This window comes from Hoplias malabaricus, chromosome 1 (assembly GCF_029633855.1).
Source record: "Hoplias malabaricus isolate fHopMal1 chromosome 1, fHopMal1.hap1, whole genome shotgun sequence".
Classification (NCBI taxonomy): Eukaryota; Metazoa; Chordata; class Actinopteri; order Characiformes; family Erythrinidae; genus Hoplias; species Hoplias malabaricus.
In genome coordinates, this window is record NC_089800.1 from 8,614,317 (window position 1) to 8,635,815 (window position 21,499).

The 21,499-nt window shown below is 39.3% G+C and overlaps 1 protein-coding gene across 1 annotated transcript in view; it reads right to left on the bottom strand.

The window, feature by feature from the left end:
- mindy3 (MINDY lysine 48 deubiquitinase 3) overlaps nucleotides 1-21,184 on the bottom strand; it is a 63,132-nt gene extending 41,948 nt beyond the window's left edge. The window contains exons 1-10 of the mRNA XM_066645785.1: nucleotides 20,411-21,184; nucleotides 17,832-17,911; nucleotides 11,835-11,895; nucleotides 10,963-11,151; nucleotides 9,181-9,232; nucleotides 7,885-7,999; nucleotides 7,661-7,734; nucleotides 6,339-6,418; nucleotides 5,920-5,990; nucleotides 1,344-1,424 (exon numbers count right to left, since the gene is read on the bottom strand). Of these exons, the coding sequence (XP_066501882.1) occupies nucleotides 1,344-1,424; nucleotides 5,920-5,990; nucleotides 6,339-6,418; nucleotides 7,661-7,734; nucleotides 7,885-7,999; nucleotides 9,181-9,232; nucleotides 10,963-11,151; nucleotides 11,835-11,895; nucleotides 17,832-17,911; nucleotides 20,411-20,558 (951 nt within the window). The 5' untranslated portion in view covers nucleotides 20,559-21,184. The remainder of the gene's footprint in view (nucleotides 1-1,343; nucleotides 1,425-5,919; nucleotides 5,991-6,338; nucleotides 6,419-7,660; nucleotides 7,735-7,884; nucleotides 8,000-9,180; nucleotides 9,233-10,962; nucleotides 11,152-11,834; nucleotides 11,896-17,831; nucleotides 17,912-20,410) is intronic.
- Nucleotides 21,185-21,499: the final 315 nt, after the last annotated feature.

The window sequence follows — 21,499 nt, forward strand, 5'->3', positions numbered from 1 at the left end:
GTCCAGAGCCTACCTGGAATCATTGGGCGCAAGGCAGGAATACACCCTGGAGGGGGCGCCAGTCCTTCACAGGGCAACACACACAGACACACCCCCCCCAACTCCTCACCCAGAGGAAACCTACGGAGACACGGGGAGAAAACACCACACTCCTCACAGACAGTCACCCGGAGGAAACCCACGGGGACACGGGGAGAACACACCACACTCCTCACAGACAGTCACCCGGAGGAAACCCACGGGGACACGGGGAGAACACACCACACTCCTCACAGACAGTCACCCGGAGGAAACCCACGGGGACACGGGGAGAACACACCACACAGACAGTCACCCGGAGGAAACCCACGCAGACACAGGGAGAACACACCACACTCCTCACAGACAGTCACCCGGAGGAAACCCACGCAGACACAGGGAGAACACACCACACTCCTCACAGACAGTCACCCGGAGGAAACCCACGCAGACACAGAGAGAACACACCGCACTCCTCACAGACAGTCACCCGGAGCGGGAATCGAACCCTGGAGCTGGAGCTGTGTGACTGCGACACTACCTGCTGCGCCACCATGCCGCCCAGTTTTTAAACAATATAAATAAAATCTCCGAGATAATAGTGGACTGTGGTATGGTTTTTGCCCTATTTTGCCCTTAGAGTGTGGTTCTAAAACATGTAGTTCAGTGTTATGTTAGTTTAAAGCGAGACAGAAAGACTGAACAATCCGCAAGACAAGTTCTCACATCATTCAAAAACAGGTCATTTACACGTCCACTATTAATGAACATAAAGCGCACCCTCACTTTTTCTGTAAAAAACTGTGTGTGTTTCTGCCAAACCTGACGGCATGCTGCAAAGCCTGCCGCCAGAATACACCACACTGGCTGCCTTATAAGTCCAAAAACTTCTCTCAGTCTCTGTTCATACATCCCACAGTTCCCGGCTTTATCTTGTTTTCCTTTCACTCCATAAAAAAAATTGTCTATTAGGAAGCACATTCTTGTGTTCTGAGACTTTATGGAGTAATGAAATAAGAGAGAGGACGTCTGTCTGCCAAGGCAAATGAGAGAGGGACAAGAAAGAAAGAGAGACAGAGAACATGAGAATGACAGAGTAGCAAAGGATGCTCAAAAAAACAAGAGGTTTTTCTGCTGTAAAAGATCAACAGGGAAGCCTAAGCTGCTGTTTATCACTGATACGCATCTTATCTGATGAGTTGGAGTGAGAGGACGGCTGTAAGAGATGAATTAAGACGTCTACTGAGGTATTTGTAGTGTTTCTGTAAGGAAAAACAACTGAGTGAATACTAACAGAATGGCCTTTTTCTCCCCCAGCTACTCACCTTGGTGAAGAACACAGAAAGATGGGTCTCACTGCCAAGTATCCATATAGGGAACTTTGGAGATTTGAGGAATGATCCGACCTGAAAAAGACAGAGAGATAAAAATAAAAAAAAGAGAAGGGATGACTGCCAATCTCCATACCAATGGCATGACTACTAAGACAAATACAGTTTGAAAACATTACGCCCAGATCAGCCTCACAGTAGGAGAGATTCCAAAGTACAGCAATGGCATTGTGATAATGATCTGCACTATGCAGGTTACCGAGTTCTACAGTGCAGTCTATACGTTTACACAAGTACAGTTCAGCATCTGACCTAGGGTTGGACAATACGGCCAAAATTTATATCACGATATATTTCTTAATTTCGGTCAATATGATAACTCCAATATCAATATGGACAATAAAAAAGCCACAGGAAAAACTGCCCAGAACAAACAAGAAACATGACATCACCATCAAACATAAACTGTAATGTTTATGTAAAAATAAAACTGTACTGGCTTTGTCAAAAATTGACAGAAGTGCTCTGTAATAACCATCAGTCAGAGACAGATGCTGTAAATAATGCATATTAAAATACTGAAAATGTGTTTAAGAAAATCATAGTGTTATTGAAAAATTTAATATTCATTCATTCATTATCTGTAACCGCTTATCCAGTTCAGGGTCGCAGTGGGTCCAGAGCCTACCTGGAATCATTGGGCGCAAGGTGGGAATGCACCCTGGAGGGGGCACCAGTCCTTCACAGGGCAACACACACACTCACACATTCACTCACACACTCACACCTACGGACACTTTTGAGTCGCCAATCCACCTGCAACGTGTGTTTTTGGACTGTGGGAGGAAACTGGAGCACCCGGAGGAAACCCACGCGGACACGGGAGAACACACCACACTCCTCACAGACAGTCACCCGGAGTGGGAATCGAACCCACAACCTCCAGGTCCCTGGAGCTGTGTGACTGCGGCACTACCTGCTGCGCCACTGTGCCGCCGTTCAGCTCTAACCCGACCTAAAACTGGGCATTAATGAATGAATGATTAATCATAAATTCATTCATTTTCAGTAACAGTGGGAGCCAGTTGTGATTTTCTCTAAAAATGATGACTAATGCAGACCACTATGAAGCTGACAAATCCAAAAATATCCCTAAAACCAAAAACAAAAAGACTAAGGGGCTGGTTCTAGACAGGGATTAAACCTAGCCCTTGATCACTCAGCATTTTGAAACCGAACCCTTAGTCTAGGACTAGTCTTAAAGGTGTTCTCAAGCCTTTAAACCTCCCAGTGTCACTGCTGGACTGAGAATAGTCCACCAACCAAAAACATCCAGCCAACAGTATCCTGTGTCCACTGATGAAGGACTAGAGGATGACCGACACACACTGTGCAGCATCAAATGAGCATCTACAAGATCTTGTAGGTGTTTGAACACTTCCTTTCCCAAGCTATAACAGTGTACAATTTGAGATTAAATATGAGATTCAATACAGTAAACAGAATGCAACTAGTTGTCTATTTGTATAAACTTGACATAGGTCACGAACTGTACAGAAGAATTGCATACACAAACAGTTTTGCACTCCAAATCATAATCGGATTCCAATCCCCAACCCCTCCTTTCAGTAGAGTCAGCAGTTTGACAGCGATGGATGATATATGAGACATGCAAGCTTTGCTGAATAATCATGTTTACGGTGAGCTTTCGGAACTGGGCCCAGACTCCTGCTATTCTCAGGCTCAAGTCCAAGAGTGTGTTCAAACATCATGGTGCTGATAGGCCTTTTCCATCACTCATCAGGTAGACATTAATCCCAGGTAGAGGACATGTACAGTACAGCGTTACTGTGTGCTGTACAGAGGCAGGGAGGTGAAGGACTACATGACTATTCAAGGGGAGGCTCAGATGCTCCTAAATATGAGGCGACAGATTCTTGCTTTGTTCCACTGCAAACAGAGCTGGTAGTGCATATCCTGAAGCTGCGCTCAGCAAGGTGCCATTTCAAATAAACCAGCTTCTTAATTGCTGCTTTTGTAGAACTCTTCCTTCAGGTTAGAACAATACATTCCAGCACAGGCATGCAGAATATATAGCCTGAGTGTTTGTGTACACTCCGTAACCTTCTCCCTTTTAGGGTATGACAGGTTAAATGCAGCAGAAAGAGGTTCAGAAGAACACTGTCACTTATTCGAGTCACAGCGCTCATCATAATGCAGAGATTTGATTGGCTGAGTAGCCTCATATGTGATATGCAGAAACATGTGATTAGTCTGTGAGTTTCCGGGAACGCTAAACCTGAACTGTAATGACTAGAAGAGTCACACCACTTCAAACAAACACTGTTTAAAACTAAACAGCTCTCAATAGTTCATAAGTTACAGGTCCAGGTCCTGATAAGACAGTCCACCAATTCGTGAGATCCTCTCCTATAGTCTACTGTGGGCAAGCAGAAGCCTCTTGTTCGTTTACTATGAATGGGCATAATTATATTAACGTACAGATAACTATTTGCAGTATTGTTTAATCAAGTATTTTAATTTGGGATTATCCTGTAGGTCTGATCAACAGCAACAAAATGAATAATTAAATAAATAAGACAGACAGCTATACGTAATTTTATATTAAAATTAAATAAATATATACAACGTGTACATCTGTGAAAGTTTCCATTTGTGTCAGAGTTTTTTTGTGGCTCCTTCTTTAAACAATAGTTGAGCAGAGAAATGTGCACATGAACAGCAATAAAACACAAGAGTGGAATATTTTTGGCTTGAATATTATTAACAAACTTCATATGAGATGAGAAATATAACACCATAAGAAATAAGGAAAGGGGCTGTCTTGTTTTCAGAGAAGCTTCATTCTTTCATACACAATCCATAGTGGGAAATGGTCGACTTAAAACCCATAATCAAACCAAAAAACTGGAACCTAGACTCACCTCAAAAATAAACATATAAATGGACTCTTGTAAACTATGTGCTCCAAATACTATTTCCCCCAACTCTGCCTCAAGCTGTCAACTATAAAAATTGCTAATGATGAAATTAAGCTTAATAAAGGAACAAAGACATAATTTATTACTGTGTTATTCAGAGCATCTTCTAATTGTCTTCCAGTTTTTCATGACGATAATCAAATATTCCAGGCACGGCTTTGTTTCAGAGAAATATGCCTTCTTAATCTTTTTGTTTTGACAATCCACTTTCCATTCCGTTTCTCAAAAGATTTAAATGACCTGCTACTTTGAGAAACCACAAATATGTTTTTAAAAGTGATGAATAAAGTTTAAACTATTAATAAAGTCACACATTTATCATTGAGATTTAGAACATTTTTCCATTTGCTATTTTCATTATTTTGTTGCAAGCCTTGAGGATTGCTGCCTGTGTGAGTAATTCAGAGAAATCCGATTTCTTTTTGCTGGCTACATTGTAAAATTACAGTCTTTTGACCACAAAAATTAACATACATGCATAGTTCTATGTATGCTTGTACTCGGGGAGTGTGTAGAGAGACTGAAACGAGTGGCTTATTAAAATCCACTACGACTGCAGCAGAAGCTCTATTTTGCTGTGGTTAGAAGTCACTGCACTTGGCCGAGGCTGAAGACTTGAGGTTTGGACGGCAGTGAACTGGAAGCAGAGCAAGAGCAGAACCACCACAAACAAACTGTCGGCTTCTGAATTCTTGAAGTGCAGAAAAGTGTCTCCGCTGCAAGAATTCAGAAGCTGACAGTGTGTTTGTGTAGTGTATTTAACCTACAGAAGTAGCAGAAGTGCAGCAGTAGTCCAAACTGATGGCTTTTTGGATTCTGAGCTATGGTTTCAGTTCCTTCACATTCATTCATACTACACTTTCAGCTACTCGATCGATACAAAAAACTGGATAAGATCTTGCTCTAGCCATGGATTTGTGCAGTGGTAATGATACAACAACTCTCTGTGCTCATTATATATGAATGTGTTAATACATTTCCATTAATTCATGGTCTGCAACCACTTATCTAGTTCAAGGTGGCAGAATCACTGGGTGCAAGGCAATAACACACCCTGGAGGGGGCGCCAGTCCTTCACAGGACAACACACACACACACACACTCTCTCTCTCTCTCACACACACACACTTTTGAGTCACCAATCCACCTACTGTGTTTTTGGACCGTGGGAGGAACCAGGGGCACCCGGAGGAAACCCACACGGACACGGGGAGAACACACCAAACTCCTCACAGACAATCACCCGGAGCAGGGCTTGAACCCGCAACCCCAGGACCCTGGAGCTGTGACAGAGATACCACCTGCAGTGCCAATGTGCGGCCCACATTTATACATATAATGAACAAAAACTACCATTATAGAAAGGGGTTGATGGTTTTCCATAGCCAGCGAATACTAAAATGGAAAAAACTGCATGCTGTAGCCTCTGGATTTTCTTGTAAATGAACTTATGTGACATTTGTTTTGTCAAACCATCTTATTTCTAAGTTAATTATTAGTTATTATTGCAATTGAGTTGTTACCAATGTTAGTGATAAAATATGCCTACTTCAGTTACGTGTACATACCTTGCAGTATCGCAGTGACTCCATTAATGTTAGAAACCCAACAGAAGCCTGTTCATGGATCCCATGGAGTTCTGCAGGGAAAGGAAGAGGGAGAGAGAGTGTGCGTGTGCGCGCGCGCGCGAGAGAGAGAGAAATAAACAGCATCAAATTAAAGAATGTAAATGTGAAAGTCATCCCTTTAATAACCTGAGACTCATTCTCAGTCACAATATAAACATGGACCAACTGGGCAAGTTAAATAACCCAGAATATTACTGGCAGAGACAATGAAATCCAGACAGTAATACCTCAGGCCTTATACTATATACAACACTGCCATCTAGTGTTCAAACCTAAAAGTAGCTGAATGTATCTGTACACCTATACAGTGCTGCTATATGTAGCATCAGATTTTCTGAAAATCAAAGTTAATACTTTACTCATTCCAGAACATTCCCGGTCTCCATCCCAGACATTGGACACGGCGTGTCCGGTCACAAGGAGGTTGATCAGGCTTTGACTATAGGGTGAAAGAAGAATATATATATATATATATATATATATATATATATAGCACTTTTCAAGAACTCAAAGATGCTTACAGTGTCAATAGATTGTAAACATTAATAAATATACAGCACAGAGCAAATACAGTACAGAGAACATTAACAAACAGTACAGAATGAGCATGAATAGTTTTGCTCCAACATCTGCAGTGTTGCTCTAAGAATCTTCTGAGAAGGACACAAAAAAATAATAAGATACATCAGCGTGTTGAAACGTGTTTAATGTGGTCATCAGTCCAATTTAATATCAGGAATATAGCGGCCACAATTTTCACATTTATCTGTATTATCACGGTGTTCTTAAAATGGTGCTGAAAAATTGAAAAACGTACCGATACACAAAGGGAAATCATTTTGAACAAAACTAGCAGCCCTACGTACTCACTTAAGTACATTTTAAAGAAAAATAGACCTTAAATAAATACAATTTTTTATTTTTCTTTTGCCTTATGTAAAGCTATGAGAGTAATCATGTGAGAGATTATGATAGTCAACAGCTGTTTTAGGTTTTCTTTAAAAGGTAATCAGTAGTCATACATTTAATATACCATAATTATATAATAATAATAATAATAATAAAACCCTCAACATTATTGTTTTTGTGGAAATATTTGTTGCACTGAGATCCCTTTTAAAAACCTATTTCTAAAAATATTTAAAATTGCTTTTAGAGCACAAAGGAGATTGTATTTGAATGTAATGTTAAACCATTAAAGGTGAATTAATGTGAAAGCTGGCAGCAGAACATTGAACTTAAGCTTTCTTTAAACTAGAATGAATCTCAGAACGTTTTTAGAATTTTCTGAATTAAATATGGGGAGAAAGCACTTAAATATAATTAGAGTGTCTCTATTAGTTACAGCCCATTAGCTACTCCTTAATCTTCAGAGGTTAAGAGCTCTGGTGCGGTGCGATTTCAGATTCAGATTCAGATTTGGCACCACACTGTATGGCTGTCACTGTGCCATGTTTCCACAAATGACACAAAACATCTTGTGTCACGGCGCTGTGACCACAAGAAAATGGGTACTTTACATTGAATTCTACCATGGTTTATCATTTAACTGGGAACTGTTTCCTGTCTACATGGCGCCTTGTATTAGCTTAAAATCTCACCAAATCATTTCACTTTGTCTTTCCTTCCTTTTCACATAAGGTCAGCACAAACAATCTTTAAAACCCTGCATGAATTTTACCTGCCGTGGCCATACACAGGGTCAATGAGTGGCTCTGAAGTGTCCTCTATCTCGTTCTTTATGTTCTCAATACCCTGCCAAGACATTTCAGTTGTAAAGGTTAATATATTCACGTATGTGTGAGCATACATGGCAGATAAAGCTTGATTCTGATTCAATGTTACAGCAATAACACAAGCTATAAACGTGTGTACAGAGATTATATTTGTAGATAGTAGTGTTACCTTTGTAAGTATAACAGAATACAGGAATAACAGGACACCAAATTTATTCCTCCAAGTGTCATACAGTGACAGGACAGCCTCCTTCAACTCAGCAACAGTTTTCAGTGTTCTTTTACTAAAGACACACACACATACACACAAATACAGAGTTTATAACCAGAGATACACTCATGAGACAGATTGAAACTAAAGTACAAGGCCCTAACCATAAACAGGTGCATTCATTTAGGTGCTACATGAAAAAGAACTATTCCCATGAACGTGACTGTATAAGAATTACACTGTGATGTAATACATGATGTTTAAACATAATAAAAATCAGTAGTACTTTACAAATCAGTAGTAAGTAGTTAATAATATTTTGGCAACTAGCTGTTTACACACATAAAATAAACGCCAATTTCCTATTTATTTCAAAATAAGAGTTTTGTAATGATAGGCTTCTTACCCCAAGACACCGCAGTAACCCTGCTGTGACCAGTGCTGTAAAACACCCATGGGATTCTGATCTGTTATGTTCTTAAATGATCAGGTACTGTGTGATTTACAGACATAGATACAGTATAGATACATCAGCTGATAACTTACTTATCCTGTTGATCTGTGTTTACTCAAGCAGGGATTCATTGTTTCTTACTGAGCTGTGCTAAGCCGAACTAGAATTAAAACCCTAGCCTTCTGTGTAGAGAGCAGTGGATTTAACCTCTACTGCAACCAACGCAATTAAATTCAGCAAGATCAATCCAAACTTCAAGATGCGTGCTTTGTTTCATAGAGATGCTTCACATCTCAATTTGATTCAGTCACAATTTCGGAACATGAGAGACACTGGTTTAGCTGATGTTAGCTGCAGTAACAATGAGAGAGTATTTTATAGCACTGATTACCATTTTGGGATAATTACCTTAATATTACAAAGCTTAAAAATATTAAGGTTCAAAAACTAAATAATTATTTAGTAAAACAGAATCTGATAATTAATGGGTAAACACTAATTGTAACAAAAACATTAAAATATTATTACCCACTTATCCATTTTGCAACCAATTACAACTGCAACATCTATGTCCACACAATTTTAACACTAATTTCAATACAATGTCTATGGAGTTAAACCACACCACACCACACCACAAACATCTATAAAAGCTGCGTACCAGAAATCTGAAACATGCATTAGTGTGAAATGGAAAAGGGTATAAGGTACTGTGCGTTAATATTTGTGGAATATAGAGTGATTTTGATCAGTGCTTTGGCAGTGTGTTTTGTGCAGGGTTAACACAAGGGTGCACTTACTGTACCGTGCTGTGAAACCTCTCAAAGCCAAACTCCTCAGCAGCCAAAGCAGCTACACACACACACACACACACACACAGCAGAAGTGAAGATTTAACAAAACTTATTACACTAGATTACATAAAACTGCACATCATGTAAACACAACATTAGTATTTGGAATTTCTCACTTTTCTCTTGTAAGACGTGTGCCCAAATACAACACTACAGAGTCTGTATCTTAAACAAGATCCATTACATTTCCATGTGGATCCCACACTTCCCATTGTATAGCGTTAAAAATAATTTTTGCTTTGTTCAACATCCAACGCAGAATATAGACACTAGACTTGTCCTGAGTCTCTCCAAACGCAGCTCTGGACCCGAGTTTTTGTGAGAGTGAAAAGACGAGGTTAAACACAAAGAAATATGAATATGGATTAAATCCAGAGCAAAGGTAAATAGGGGAAAAAAAAGAACAAAATAACAGAGCTTCTGTTCCTCACTCCTGGGCTTTTGCCCTGAACTGAGCTGTGGCTCATTCTTATTTAAAGGAACGGGTACTGAAACCGACCGTACTGAACAGGGATGTTCAGACAAGAATAGTGCTGTGTTGTTTGACCCATATGGTATCATGACCAAAACATGCCACAGTAGGGCTGTGCTCTAGCGTATTGTTTGCGATAATATTTTCAAAAGGTTAAAAAGATTTATTAAAGTTAAAAAAAAGTGATAATAGTGATATTCTGACTTGTTTACCAGACATACAATAAACCATGTTGTTATGTATGAAATGAAGGAAGCCTTTAACAACAAAAGGAGGAAATACAACTAATCTGTTTCACCTCCTCGAGCAGAAACGCCTGATTGAGGACGAGGAAAATAAAAAATGCTGTTAGAAGAGTTCAACTGCCAATGAGCTCTAACCCCAACAGAAAAACTCCACGGACTCAGCACAGCTGAGTTTCATTTACTGTGAAGCTTTAAAGTTACTTTTTGTTGTTTATATTCACACACTACAATTTTTTGTACTTTGTTTGTGTGGTAGATTTATGCTACATTACATATTTTATACAAAATCAGAATCTTGGTTACTGTTGTTTACAAAATAAGCAAATATTTACAGGTTTTTTGTTGTCATTCTTCTGAATGTTTTAAACTGTTACATTTGTAGTAAAAGAAAACTTTTTTTAAATAAATAAATAATATATATTAAATATATTTAATGTTTTGTTAATATCAATAATAGTGTTATCACCAAAATAGCCTGAAATATCATGAAATTATTTTAGGGCCATATCACCCACCCTTTTTGGTTTCACTTGTGCAAAATGGAGGCATAATATATCCTTTTAATGAAATGTCTTACACAAAGACAGACTCATCACAGTCTGATCAGAATGAGCATCAGAAAAAACACCAGAGTGTATAGAGCAGTGTTCATCTCTAATTATACGCCATGCTGTGCTACCTGCTTTAATGTCACATCATAAGAATTCTGTCTAAGGTGGTGCTTTTTTGCTTTTTCATGAATCGAAATAGTGTATGCTCAGGAAATTCAAACCATTCCCAGTTAAATTTTTAGTATCTTCTCTCTAGGCCAGGGCCTAGTTCCAGTCCAGGAGGAATTAAGTCCACAGTTTGCTGATATTCCTGTTCTAAAACACCTGATTAAACTCCTTATTTAACTGGCAGGTTTATTCATGGTGTTTGAGCAGGATAATGAACAAACCAAGCTGGATTCCACACCAACAGGACTGGAACGGCTCCAAGCTTTAAATACTAAAGTGCTGAGGCTCTCACTTGGCTGCGGTTGTGTTTCTGTAGGACGGCTAGACTCTGGCTCCGGGTGGCCGTCCGTGATGTCCGTGTTGTTGTCTGTGGCTTTTGTGCGGGTCCAGACGGCCAAGCAAAAGTTTTGCGTCTTGCCGAGGCAGGCAGACTCTAAAATCTCACTGAGAGTGGAACACAGAGCTGTGCGCTGCTCTTCATCTGGAAACACACAGAGCAACATGTACATTTTGGCACTGAATGCTTCACCAAGTTGTCATAAGCAAAAGCATGTTTAATATGCATATAAGTATTATTTTAAAACCCCTTAAGTGAAATAAAGTATTAAAGAGAGCCTTTGATCTCTCTGCTCAGTGATAGGAGGGTATGTTTGGAGGGAGAGGTGAAACATGATGTTATTGTTAACAGCATTTGTCCATCCACAGGTGCACAGTTTTGTAAAGAAAGGTCAGAAATCATATTCATTCAAGGCACACCCTTTTTTTGAGTCACCAATCCACCTACCAATGTGTTTTTGGACCGTGGGAGGAAACCCATGCAGACATGGGGAGAACACACCAAACTCCTCAGACTGGAACCCCCCAATACTAGATCCCTGGAACTGTGTGACAGCGACACTACCTCTTGTGGCACGGTGCTGCCCAGAAATCATTTTAGGGGCTTAATGTTTTGATGAAAGGATTGTTTCTTTTATGTATAATAAATACAGTGTAATATCAAAAATGAAGATGAATTAACAAAGTACACACGGTTGATATAAAGCTTTCTGCTTGTTCTGTTATTGGTTTCTGAAAAAAAGTGTCTATTTAATAAAAATTTAGGGCATTTGAAAGCAATTCAGGAAAGTGAAAAACAGACCTTCCTGCTGGACTCCCTGAACATACCTGAGATTTCTCTCCAGTTTGAGCTCTCCGTGTTGAAAAGGATGTTTTTCAGCAGGAATGCCTGAGGATACAAAACATTTTTTTTGCTTAATAAGTGCCATCTTTAATCATCCCAATGCCTTAAACAGTATAGTGCATTTTCGTTTTTATGTCAGTACTTAAAAGTTGCTCAAAAAGTCATTCCACCTGCCAGTTGGTGTTTTCGGACTGTGCGAAGAAACCAAAGCACCTGCAGGAAACCCATGCAGAGACAGGGAGAACACACCGCATTCCTCACAGACAGTGACCCAAGGTGGAGTTTGAACCCACAACCCCAAGACCCTGGAGCTGTGCAACAGTGTGACATATCAATTAGACTCATTATTTAATAGCAAAAAAATATCTTGAAGTGTTGCTGTAGTAATGATGTGTATAATATAAAAAAATAATAACTACAACTAGGGGTGCCATATAAAACAGTCTGTGTCATCTCTTGCGGTGCACGTCTGTTAGGCGCCGATGCATGTCCTTCATTGAACATCCCTCCTTATTGGTCTACAGACTCGATTGATGTGTTGTTAAAGCTGAGAGCCCAAGCAACACGGCCATAGCGGAGATCCACTGGGAAAATGTTTAAATATTTTTAAAAATTTGTTGTAAATAATTTTGAACTGTTTTTTTTTTTTTGGCAAGTACTCTTTATACAAACATGAATATTACTAACGAGTGGATTGATGGAAAGACTCAAATTTGGTCTTGTTTTTAAGGGGACAACCTACGTAAGTGCTGGAATTCTTTGTGTGTGTGTGAATCACTTGTGTGCTCTTTAGGCTTCATGGCAACATAGCTTTTTTTGTTTTTGTTTTTTTTTTTCAACAAAGAGATCTCATGTATGGAATAACGAATTATTATGGTTTTAATTCAGTGGCCATACATTTTAGAGTACTGGCTTACATTTTCGGTGTCCCGGTTGTCCACCCATTCGACTGATGTATAATATGTACACAGTATGTAAACAACTTATACGAACTACAGCGGACTGAATGTGCACGATCCAACAATCTACCTGTGATGGTGTATCGTGGGCAAATTCTTATCCTTCACGATCTGATATCATCATAATCGCACACCCTCTCTATTTAACTGTGATAGGAAACACATGCTGAAGTTATATTTCATATAAAATAATCATGATATTTGAAATACTATTTAATGCCATAATTTATGAGCATGTTCTACTGGTGAGCGTCCAAATTCCTAGAGTGTAATCTGACTGAATCACTCCTACGCCCTTTCACACTTAACATTCATTTTCATTTACAGTAAGGAACACCCCAGTCAAAGTTCTTTAGACAGATATGCTAGAAATGTCACTGAATGCAGAGTACAAATGTGAGTGCAGAATGGATATTCTTTTGCCAAGACTACACCTGCAAAAGCATTATACTTATATATGAAGGTATAAACAGTCCTGTGTAGATGTGAGTAGGGATTCTACAATTCTCGATACCAATTTCGATACCACGACAAAAAATAAACCAATGAAACGAATGCATGTCTACACAAATGCTTTCATTTTATAAAAGTCTTTTTCCAGCAAAAAAAAGTGTGGTCTGGGAAATCTGTAAAGCCTTCAGTATCTCCGGTACCACAAGGCACAAGAACCATATCGTTTTCAGAACATCGATTTGGTACCAAAGTATCGGTTCTTGTGAGGTTCAAATTCTATCACTCACCTACTTCTGTGGATGATCGTAATGGCCAGCCATTTACACTGCTCTTAAAACTATGACATTTGGCATGAGGACAATGTCATTACTATAAAATTACTTAATTTCAACATAGGACACTAATTAATCACACACTCCTCTGTTAAACCCTGAACCCATTCCAAAGCCACCAAGGCAATATTAAGACATCTCCTGATCCAGGACACTAAGCATCAAACTGATCTTACAAAGGGCAACATGTGGGTGATGACACTCTTAGTAAAGCTGTAGATCCCAAGAAATCAGAAACAGGAAATATCAATATATAAATGTAATATTCTGCAAATGCTGAAAATTAAGAATAATGTTCCAACTGAGGATAGTGTGTTTAGATCTAGTTTAAACAAAATATAAATATACAAAGTATAAATGTATTTATAAGTAATAAATAACAAACCTAAAGCAACACACACAGTGGAGAAAAGTTCCCATTACACTATTACACACACTGATCAACCATAATCATAATACCAAATCCCCAATACTGTTTGGGACCCCCTCTTGCCACAAAGGGATGGACCACACACTATGACCTCAACAGCAGCTCCTTTATCTGCAAGTGGTGAGATCCAACCATTCCTGAATTATGTTTGCAGTGTGGCAAGGTGCATTATCCTGTAAAAACAGGCCACTGTCCTTATGCCTGGCCCACACTACGGTATTTTAAAAATCTTTACCGATGTTGTGGTGTGAGACACCCCACACACAATGATATTTTTCACAGATTTGTCTCTGCTTCATCATTGTTAGTCCTCAAAGTCCCCACACTACACAATCTGCCCTGAATGAAACACCACACAATTTCAGACTGCTCATGCCCATTCCTCAAAACCTTGCAGGGGTTTCTTGCAAACTTTCAAGCAATCATCTGAATATCAGGTATGTATATGCAGTCTGTGTCTTTGCTAAATAAATAAATAGCACCATCTACAAACAAATTATTCAGTTGATCTCATTGATGGGGCAGTGTGGGGGTCAAGGAGCCATTATCTTTGACAGTAGGGAGGTGATTTCTCACCTGTGTTTCACACCTATCTCATATATAGCCAATATGTGAGCCATGGGTATCGAGAAAAACAGTGTCACATCAGATTTCGTTAAGCAGCGTTAAGCATTTCTTACGAGACCCCTCGACTCATGATTCAGAAATTGCTTAGTCCAGTAACCAGCATTCTCCCTATTACAGCTCTGTGGAACATCACAATAATTTAGAAAGCTGTAATTTATAGAAAGAAATACTGCATAGTTTTCCTACATATTGAACATGTTTCACATTAATGACTCATGATCAGGGCAGCCCCGAATGCACTGGGAAAAGATTAGAGGAGTAAGAACTGGATTATGGACTCTCCACACTACAGAATAAGCTGGGAAGATAATCTTTTGTGATCACCCTAAAATCAGGTGGAGCAAATCAACCTCAAAATCAGCCGGATTAACCTATGTTATGGGCCAGGGATTAGGGAACACAGTTGCCCTGAAGGGGGCTCTTGGTCTGGAACAATGTTTCGGTAGGTTGTATGTGTCAATGCACTGCCTGCTTGCCTTCTTTCCAGTGTGTATCCTGGTACCATCCCTTCCCCAGGTAAGCCATGAACATTCACCAGATCATCAACATGACGCAAAAAAAAAGAACAGGATTTATCAACCACTTCCACAAATTTATTTACTGAAAAGCAAAACTTTTTCAACAATTTGTTCTCCATGAGCTTTTCTGTGGCATGGGGCCAGATGGGCTAGACCTCGCTCTCCGCTCACATCAACGAAGACTTAAGGACCCATGGCACTTTTGCTAGTTCACTGTTAGGCCATTTGCACCAAAACAACCCTGGTTCTTGAACTGGTTACATCGGGTTTATAAGAACTGCTTGCGTTTAGTACAGTTTTAGTGGAACCGAGAATACATCACAGAATACGTCATCAACAGAGGGCACTGCACAGCGGCAGTAAACAGAAGTGAAAAGATGGTGGACTGTACAGACCAGGGGTTTTCAACCGGTAATGCTGAAAGCAATGCTGGTGGTCCGTGACATGCTATCCAGTTTAACTACTGAAAATGATTTAATTTTATTTATTTTTCTAAACATTTGGGGATCTGAATGAATAATGAATCTAATGCAAATATTGAATAAACAAGAGGGGAGATTCAATCTTATCCTTGCACCAATCAGGTTAATCAACTGTACTTTCCCAATGCAGTGTTAGTACCATCATATCAAACAGTCTCTAGTGTGAAGTAACGAGCTAGCAAAAGCAGATAACTATAAACACAATTTATTGTATTTAACACACTATTCTTTGGTTTCTGCTGCAAAGAACATTTTTGGGTTCCAGGATCTATTTTTATCGGAGGAAATGGGCCAAACCGTTCAAAAATAGTTGGCGAACCAGAACAGAGCCTGTTCCATGTTGGTAGAAAAGAACTATGTTTGTCCTATTTGAGTCCACATTGTGGACCAGTTTTCTAGATGCTCCAACCCAGTTGTCTAGACATCACAATCTGGCTTTTGTCAAAGTACTTTACGCTTGTCCATAATTAATAATCAAGGACTGTCTGCTCATTTGCTCCCTAATATATCCCACACTTCATGGGTCACCACTGTAATGAGATAATCATTACAATATTATTCACTTCATCATTTGACGGTTTTAATGTTGAGGCTGATCAGGGCATGTTTCAACTTAAAAATAAATGTCTTCAAAAACTGACATGGATCATCATTTAGTGAGTGGTTCTCAAACTATTTCTATGGACCTCCAGACATTCCACATTGAATACATTTATACGCAGAAAAGACAGTTTGTAAAGAACCTGGACACAAACAAGGTGTTTAAAATAACTGTATAAAAGATTAATCTATTTATAGTCCTGATTTCACGCACGTCATCACAGTAACATAACCCTTCATGGCACACCTAAATTTATCCATGTATGAGTTTTCTGCAGTAGAAAAGAGTCTGATGTTTTATTCACTTCTCTATTTAAAACGCCACTGATTTTTACCTGCTTAGATCACTCTGTGTTTGAGCTGTGATCTAAGGGTTTAAATCTACTTCAACAGTCCAAACTATATCAGAGTGGGTTGCATTTTAATCAGACTAAGCTTACATTCTTAAAACAGAAGGTTCTTCAAGGGTTTCTTTAGTAAAGACAATGGTTCTACTTAGAACCATGTGCTCTCTGTAGAACCAGCTGCACAAGAAAATGGTTCTTCAGATTCAAGGATAATGTGATGTATATGTTTCTATATAGCACATAAAATGGTTCTTCCAGACTTTGTAACAACAGTACAATCCTTTTTGTGCTATACAGAACCGTCCTCAAAAAGGTGCTACATAGAACTATATTAACACTTTTCTCATCAATCTGAAGAACCATATCTTCCGGGAAAGAACCATTTTAGAAGGAAAGCAGATCTATACAGAACACAAATGGTTCTAACTAGAACAATTAAATTAACTAAAGAATCCTAGAAGAACCCTCTTTTTAAGATTGTAGGCTAACCTTAGTTGGACTAAGTTGATTAATCGATGCACGTAATCACAATGACATATATACAATTGGTACCAATATTTGGTAATTCCCCTTTGGTGATAAATTATGGGTCTGTCCCAAAACCTAGTGAGCTGTTTACATAGAGAGCATTTTATTGTAATAGTGTAGGCGCTACCGACATGTGGGCTGTCCCAATTCTTAGACACATTAAATACATTTCCTACTGAGTTATCTTAATCTGGCCGAATTTTAAGGCGCCATTGAATCCTTCCTCAGATGCAAAGGCAATCCCAAAGGCAGCACGACTCCCGTCTATTTCTCTCTTCCCAGAGAACAAAAATATTTTAAATCTTGACTAAAAACGGAAAGAACAGATTCCACTGAACTGAAATGCTGAGGCAACGCTGAGGGAAGTTAACACCGGTTGCATGCAGTGGGCGGGAAAAAGCCGTGATGCTATCCTGCCTCATGAGGACAGACATCTGTTAGAACACTGCCGACTTAAACAGCTGGTTACGGAGTCACTTCCTACTTAGGGAGCTCACTAGAATTTGGGACAGACCTAAAATGTTGTCTGATTAAAATTATTTACTATATTTATACTCAAACCCAGCTTGATGGCCAACATACAGTGATGGAGCAAAAAATGTGGAGGCCTCTGACGAATGTTCAAGAACTAATCTAATCTAGCTAATCTGCCAGCTGACAATGCATAGGTGTGTATGAGTGTGATTCCAGTGACTGGAAGAATACCTGCACAGGTGCAATGACAGCACACGGTCCACCTTCAAATTGCTCCAGCGCACTGCGCTCTGTCTCACTGAAGACAAAGCCTGCAAAAAAAAAAGAAAAAGTACATTATATAATACAGATAATGTACTTTTTACACACAGAGTAAAGGCCTGTTCACACAGAGTCGGATCTTTACGGACAAAATATAAAAACAAACAAACACATGTATATTAACAGTGTCTTTTACATTGAATCCTTCTATTTTCTGTGTTTTACAGATGCCTTAAAGTCTTGTTCGTAGTGGAACACAAAAACTTAAAGAACAATCAACACACTGAGAACTAAACTCATTCATTCATCCATTATCTGTAACCGCTTATCCAATTCAGGGTTGCGGTGGGTCCAGAGCCTACCTGGAATCATTGGGCGCAAGGCGGGAATACACCCTGGAGGGGGCGCCAGTCCTTCACAGGGCAACACAGACACACACACACATACACATTCACTCACACACTCATACCTACGGACACTTTTGAGTCGCCAATCCACCTACCAACGTGTGTTTTTTGGCTGTGGGAGGAAATCGGAGCACCCGGAGGAAACCCACGCAGACACAGGGAGAACACACCACACTCCTTACAGAGAGTCGCCCGGAGCGGGAATCCAACCCACAACCTCCAGGTCCCTGGAGCTGTGCGACTGCGACACTACCTGCTGCGCCACCGTGCCGCTGAGAACTAAACTGCAGTGGTTAAAGAAAATACGCAGAAGCAGAGCCTTAAACTCCTCCAGTGACCTCCAGAAACACTGCTGAACTCCCCGTGCTGTTCTGGAGTGTGTGGCTTTTAGTTGCGGTGTTTAAAGTAAAGTTAGTAATTCATCTAGGGCTGCAGCTAATTATTTTAATAATCAAGTATTCTACCAATTATTCCATCGATTAATGGAGTAATGCGATATGAAATATTTGGGCTTCATTAAAGAGCAATAGTAAATAATACGTCTCTTAAATCTTTTTTTTATTTATTTAACCTCAACATTTTTATTTCTTAAATCGCATACAGAACAGTAGAATTTCAATTAATTGTCTTTTAAATGCATAAACAATATAAATAAACAATCACATTTCTTTAAAAAAATACAAAAACAAAAATGATTCTTCTTTCAGCTGATCCCTCCCATCAGAGGTCGCCACAGCGGATCAACCACGATCTGTGCCATTGATCTGGCAGTTTTATTTTTTACACCGGATGCCCTTCCTGGTGAAACCCTCCCTATTTACCCAGGCTTTGGGACCGGCACTGCAACACGATGTGTTAAAAAACAAATAAAAAAATTAAATAAAACAAATTCAAAGTATTAAAAAAGTATCTTCTGAAAGGTGGAGATGGTATTAATAACTGCGTCCATTTTGTTTGGTGTGAAATAATCCTATTTGGTGTGAACAGGCCTCTAATTCAATCCTCTGCATTGTGTTTTTAAAAGACGTGATGTACTCCCTAATGAAGCTTATGTCAGCAGTGACAGGGGGGAAAAAAACTCCCTAATAACAAGAGCAAGAAAAAAGCAGAGGAAGCAAGACTCGGAAAAGGAACTGACCATGCTCCAGGCTGATACTGGAATTCGGATATAAGAAGCACTATTGAGATTAAGCAGATACCTGTATGACACTGAGATCTGCTGAAATAGCTCAGGACATACACAGGGCAGGGCAGGAGATTGTCAGGTCTTATATACGAGTATGAGGGAAAGATCAAAGAACATGAAATGCAGAAACATATTTGAAATTCCCTGAATGATTTGAAGTAATTAAGTCCTAATGACAGGAGTTCTAAGATGAGGTGGTAAACTGATTATTAAAACATCTGGAGGTAAGGCTTAGTTCATTTCCAGAAAGAGCCAGGTTCTGTGCATAGACCTGGCTCTTTCTGGAAATGATTTTTCAATGGAAAATCACATTTCCATTGATTTTCAAACGATCTGCATCTGAATCTGTGGATTACAATGCAGGTTTAAGAAAGTCAGGGTTATATTCCTAATATCAGAAAAGTTTATTATAATTATTACTTCAGATTCAGGCTTCACAAAGCCGGAAGATAACTGACAGTCATTTTTATCCTTGAATATTCAATGGGTGACTGGAATAGCTCTATATTTGCATAGATAATAATAGTAAACAAAATTACAAATACTGAAATATAACTGTACGAATGTCTTGAGTGCTTTAATGTCCAGCTGTTTTCCTCCCACAGTCCAAACACATATCAGCAGGAAGTATAGCAAATCAAAGTGTTTATAGATGAGAGTGTTATGTTCTGTGAGGGACCAGGGTGTGTTCCTGCCTTATGCCCAAGTCTACAGTACAATTTCCAAGTAGTGAGAGAGTTCTGGTGTTTCCGTTAGGACCATTTCTGACTGAATTCATTTAAAAGTTAGTTGTTGTTGTTTTTTTTTTAACGGAAACACATTTTTTTACAATGGAATAAGCTCATTTCTAACATTACATAGGAATATGAGCCTACTTTATTTTGTGTGAAGTTAAATTCGTTATACTCTGTTATTATTCCTGTCAGCGGGAGGAGTCGCTCAGTGAAGCCGCTTACCTTGCGTCCACCTGCGGAAGAGCGGCGCGGACACCCCGCTGCCAGCGGACTGTTTCCCCCAGACCAGCTCCACCACATCTCTGTTTAACTCTGACATTTCCCCGGACCCTGGCTCTCTCTCCGGCGCTGTGTCCAGCCGAGCATGCATCCACACATTCACTTCAACAAGAGCTAACGACGGCTAGCCTCTTCCAACACTGTTAACTATAGGCTCTGTGCTATTCGGTGCTGTGAGACGGCATTAGCCGCCACAATCCAACCAGCTCCGTCAACTACAATAAAGAGAGAATTCACTACACATTTACATATAAATAGTGTTAAGTTAGTGTTCACTTGTTTCCAGTTTTCAAATGCCTTAACGTCAATTCAATGGAGCCTGTAACGTCAAGCTAACATTCGCGCCTCAAACACATAAGGTAAAGGAATACTGATTTACAGACAGCTGGCAATGGGTCTCCGTGTCGCCTACACAGTAACATACAGCCCCTCAATAAAGCTGTTCCTTCTCCTCCGCAAGGAAACCCACGGTCGCTTCAGGTTGTAATTATTTAGCTCAATGCTAAACAAACCTGATCACTGTAGTCCACCAAAAACACACAGAGCGCTAACAGCCCCCTCTCGCCTATGTCCACAAATATATGGATACAATCCCGAAAAACAGACTGGTTTAAAACAATTGCAAAAATCTACCCGAATCACAGAACCAAATCCCCCGCTTTCAGTCACTGTTTTGCTCACAAACGGTTCGAGTTGTTTCGAGTGTCATTTCAGCCACGAGACGCCCTCGAGTCGTGAATCGGTTCTTTTGAATTGATTCTTTACCTATAAGTCTGAGGAAGAGTGAAGACTGAGTCGATCCACCAACCCAGTGCAAACGAACGTTAGTGTTTCGCCAAAAAATATAAATATATTTTCTAAAATATCTTACTTACTTATAAATGTGAACATGTAAAATATAACTACAAAAAATAAATAAATAAAAATAAAAAACAAGGTTATTGATTAAGAACAACTTTTTAAAATTTGGAAATAAGCTATTATTTAATTAATGATATAACCAAATTATAAACAATGTCTATTTAAATGGGC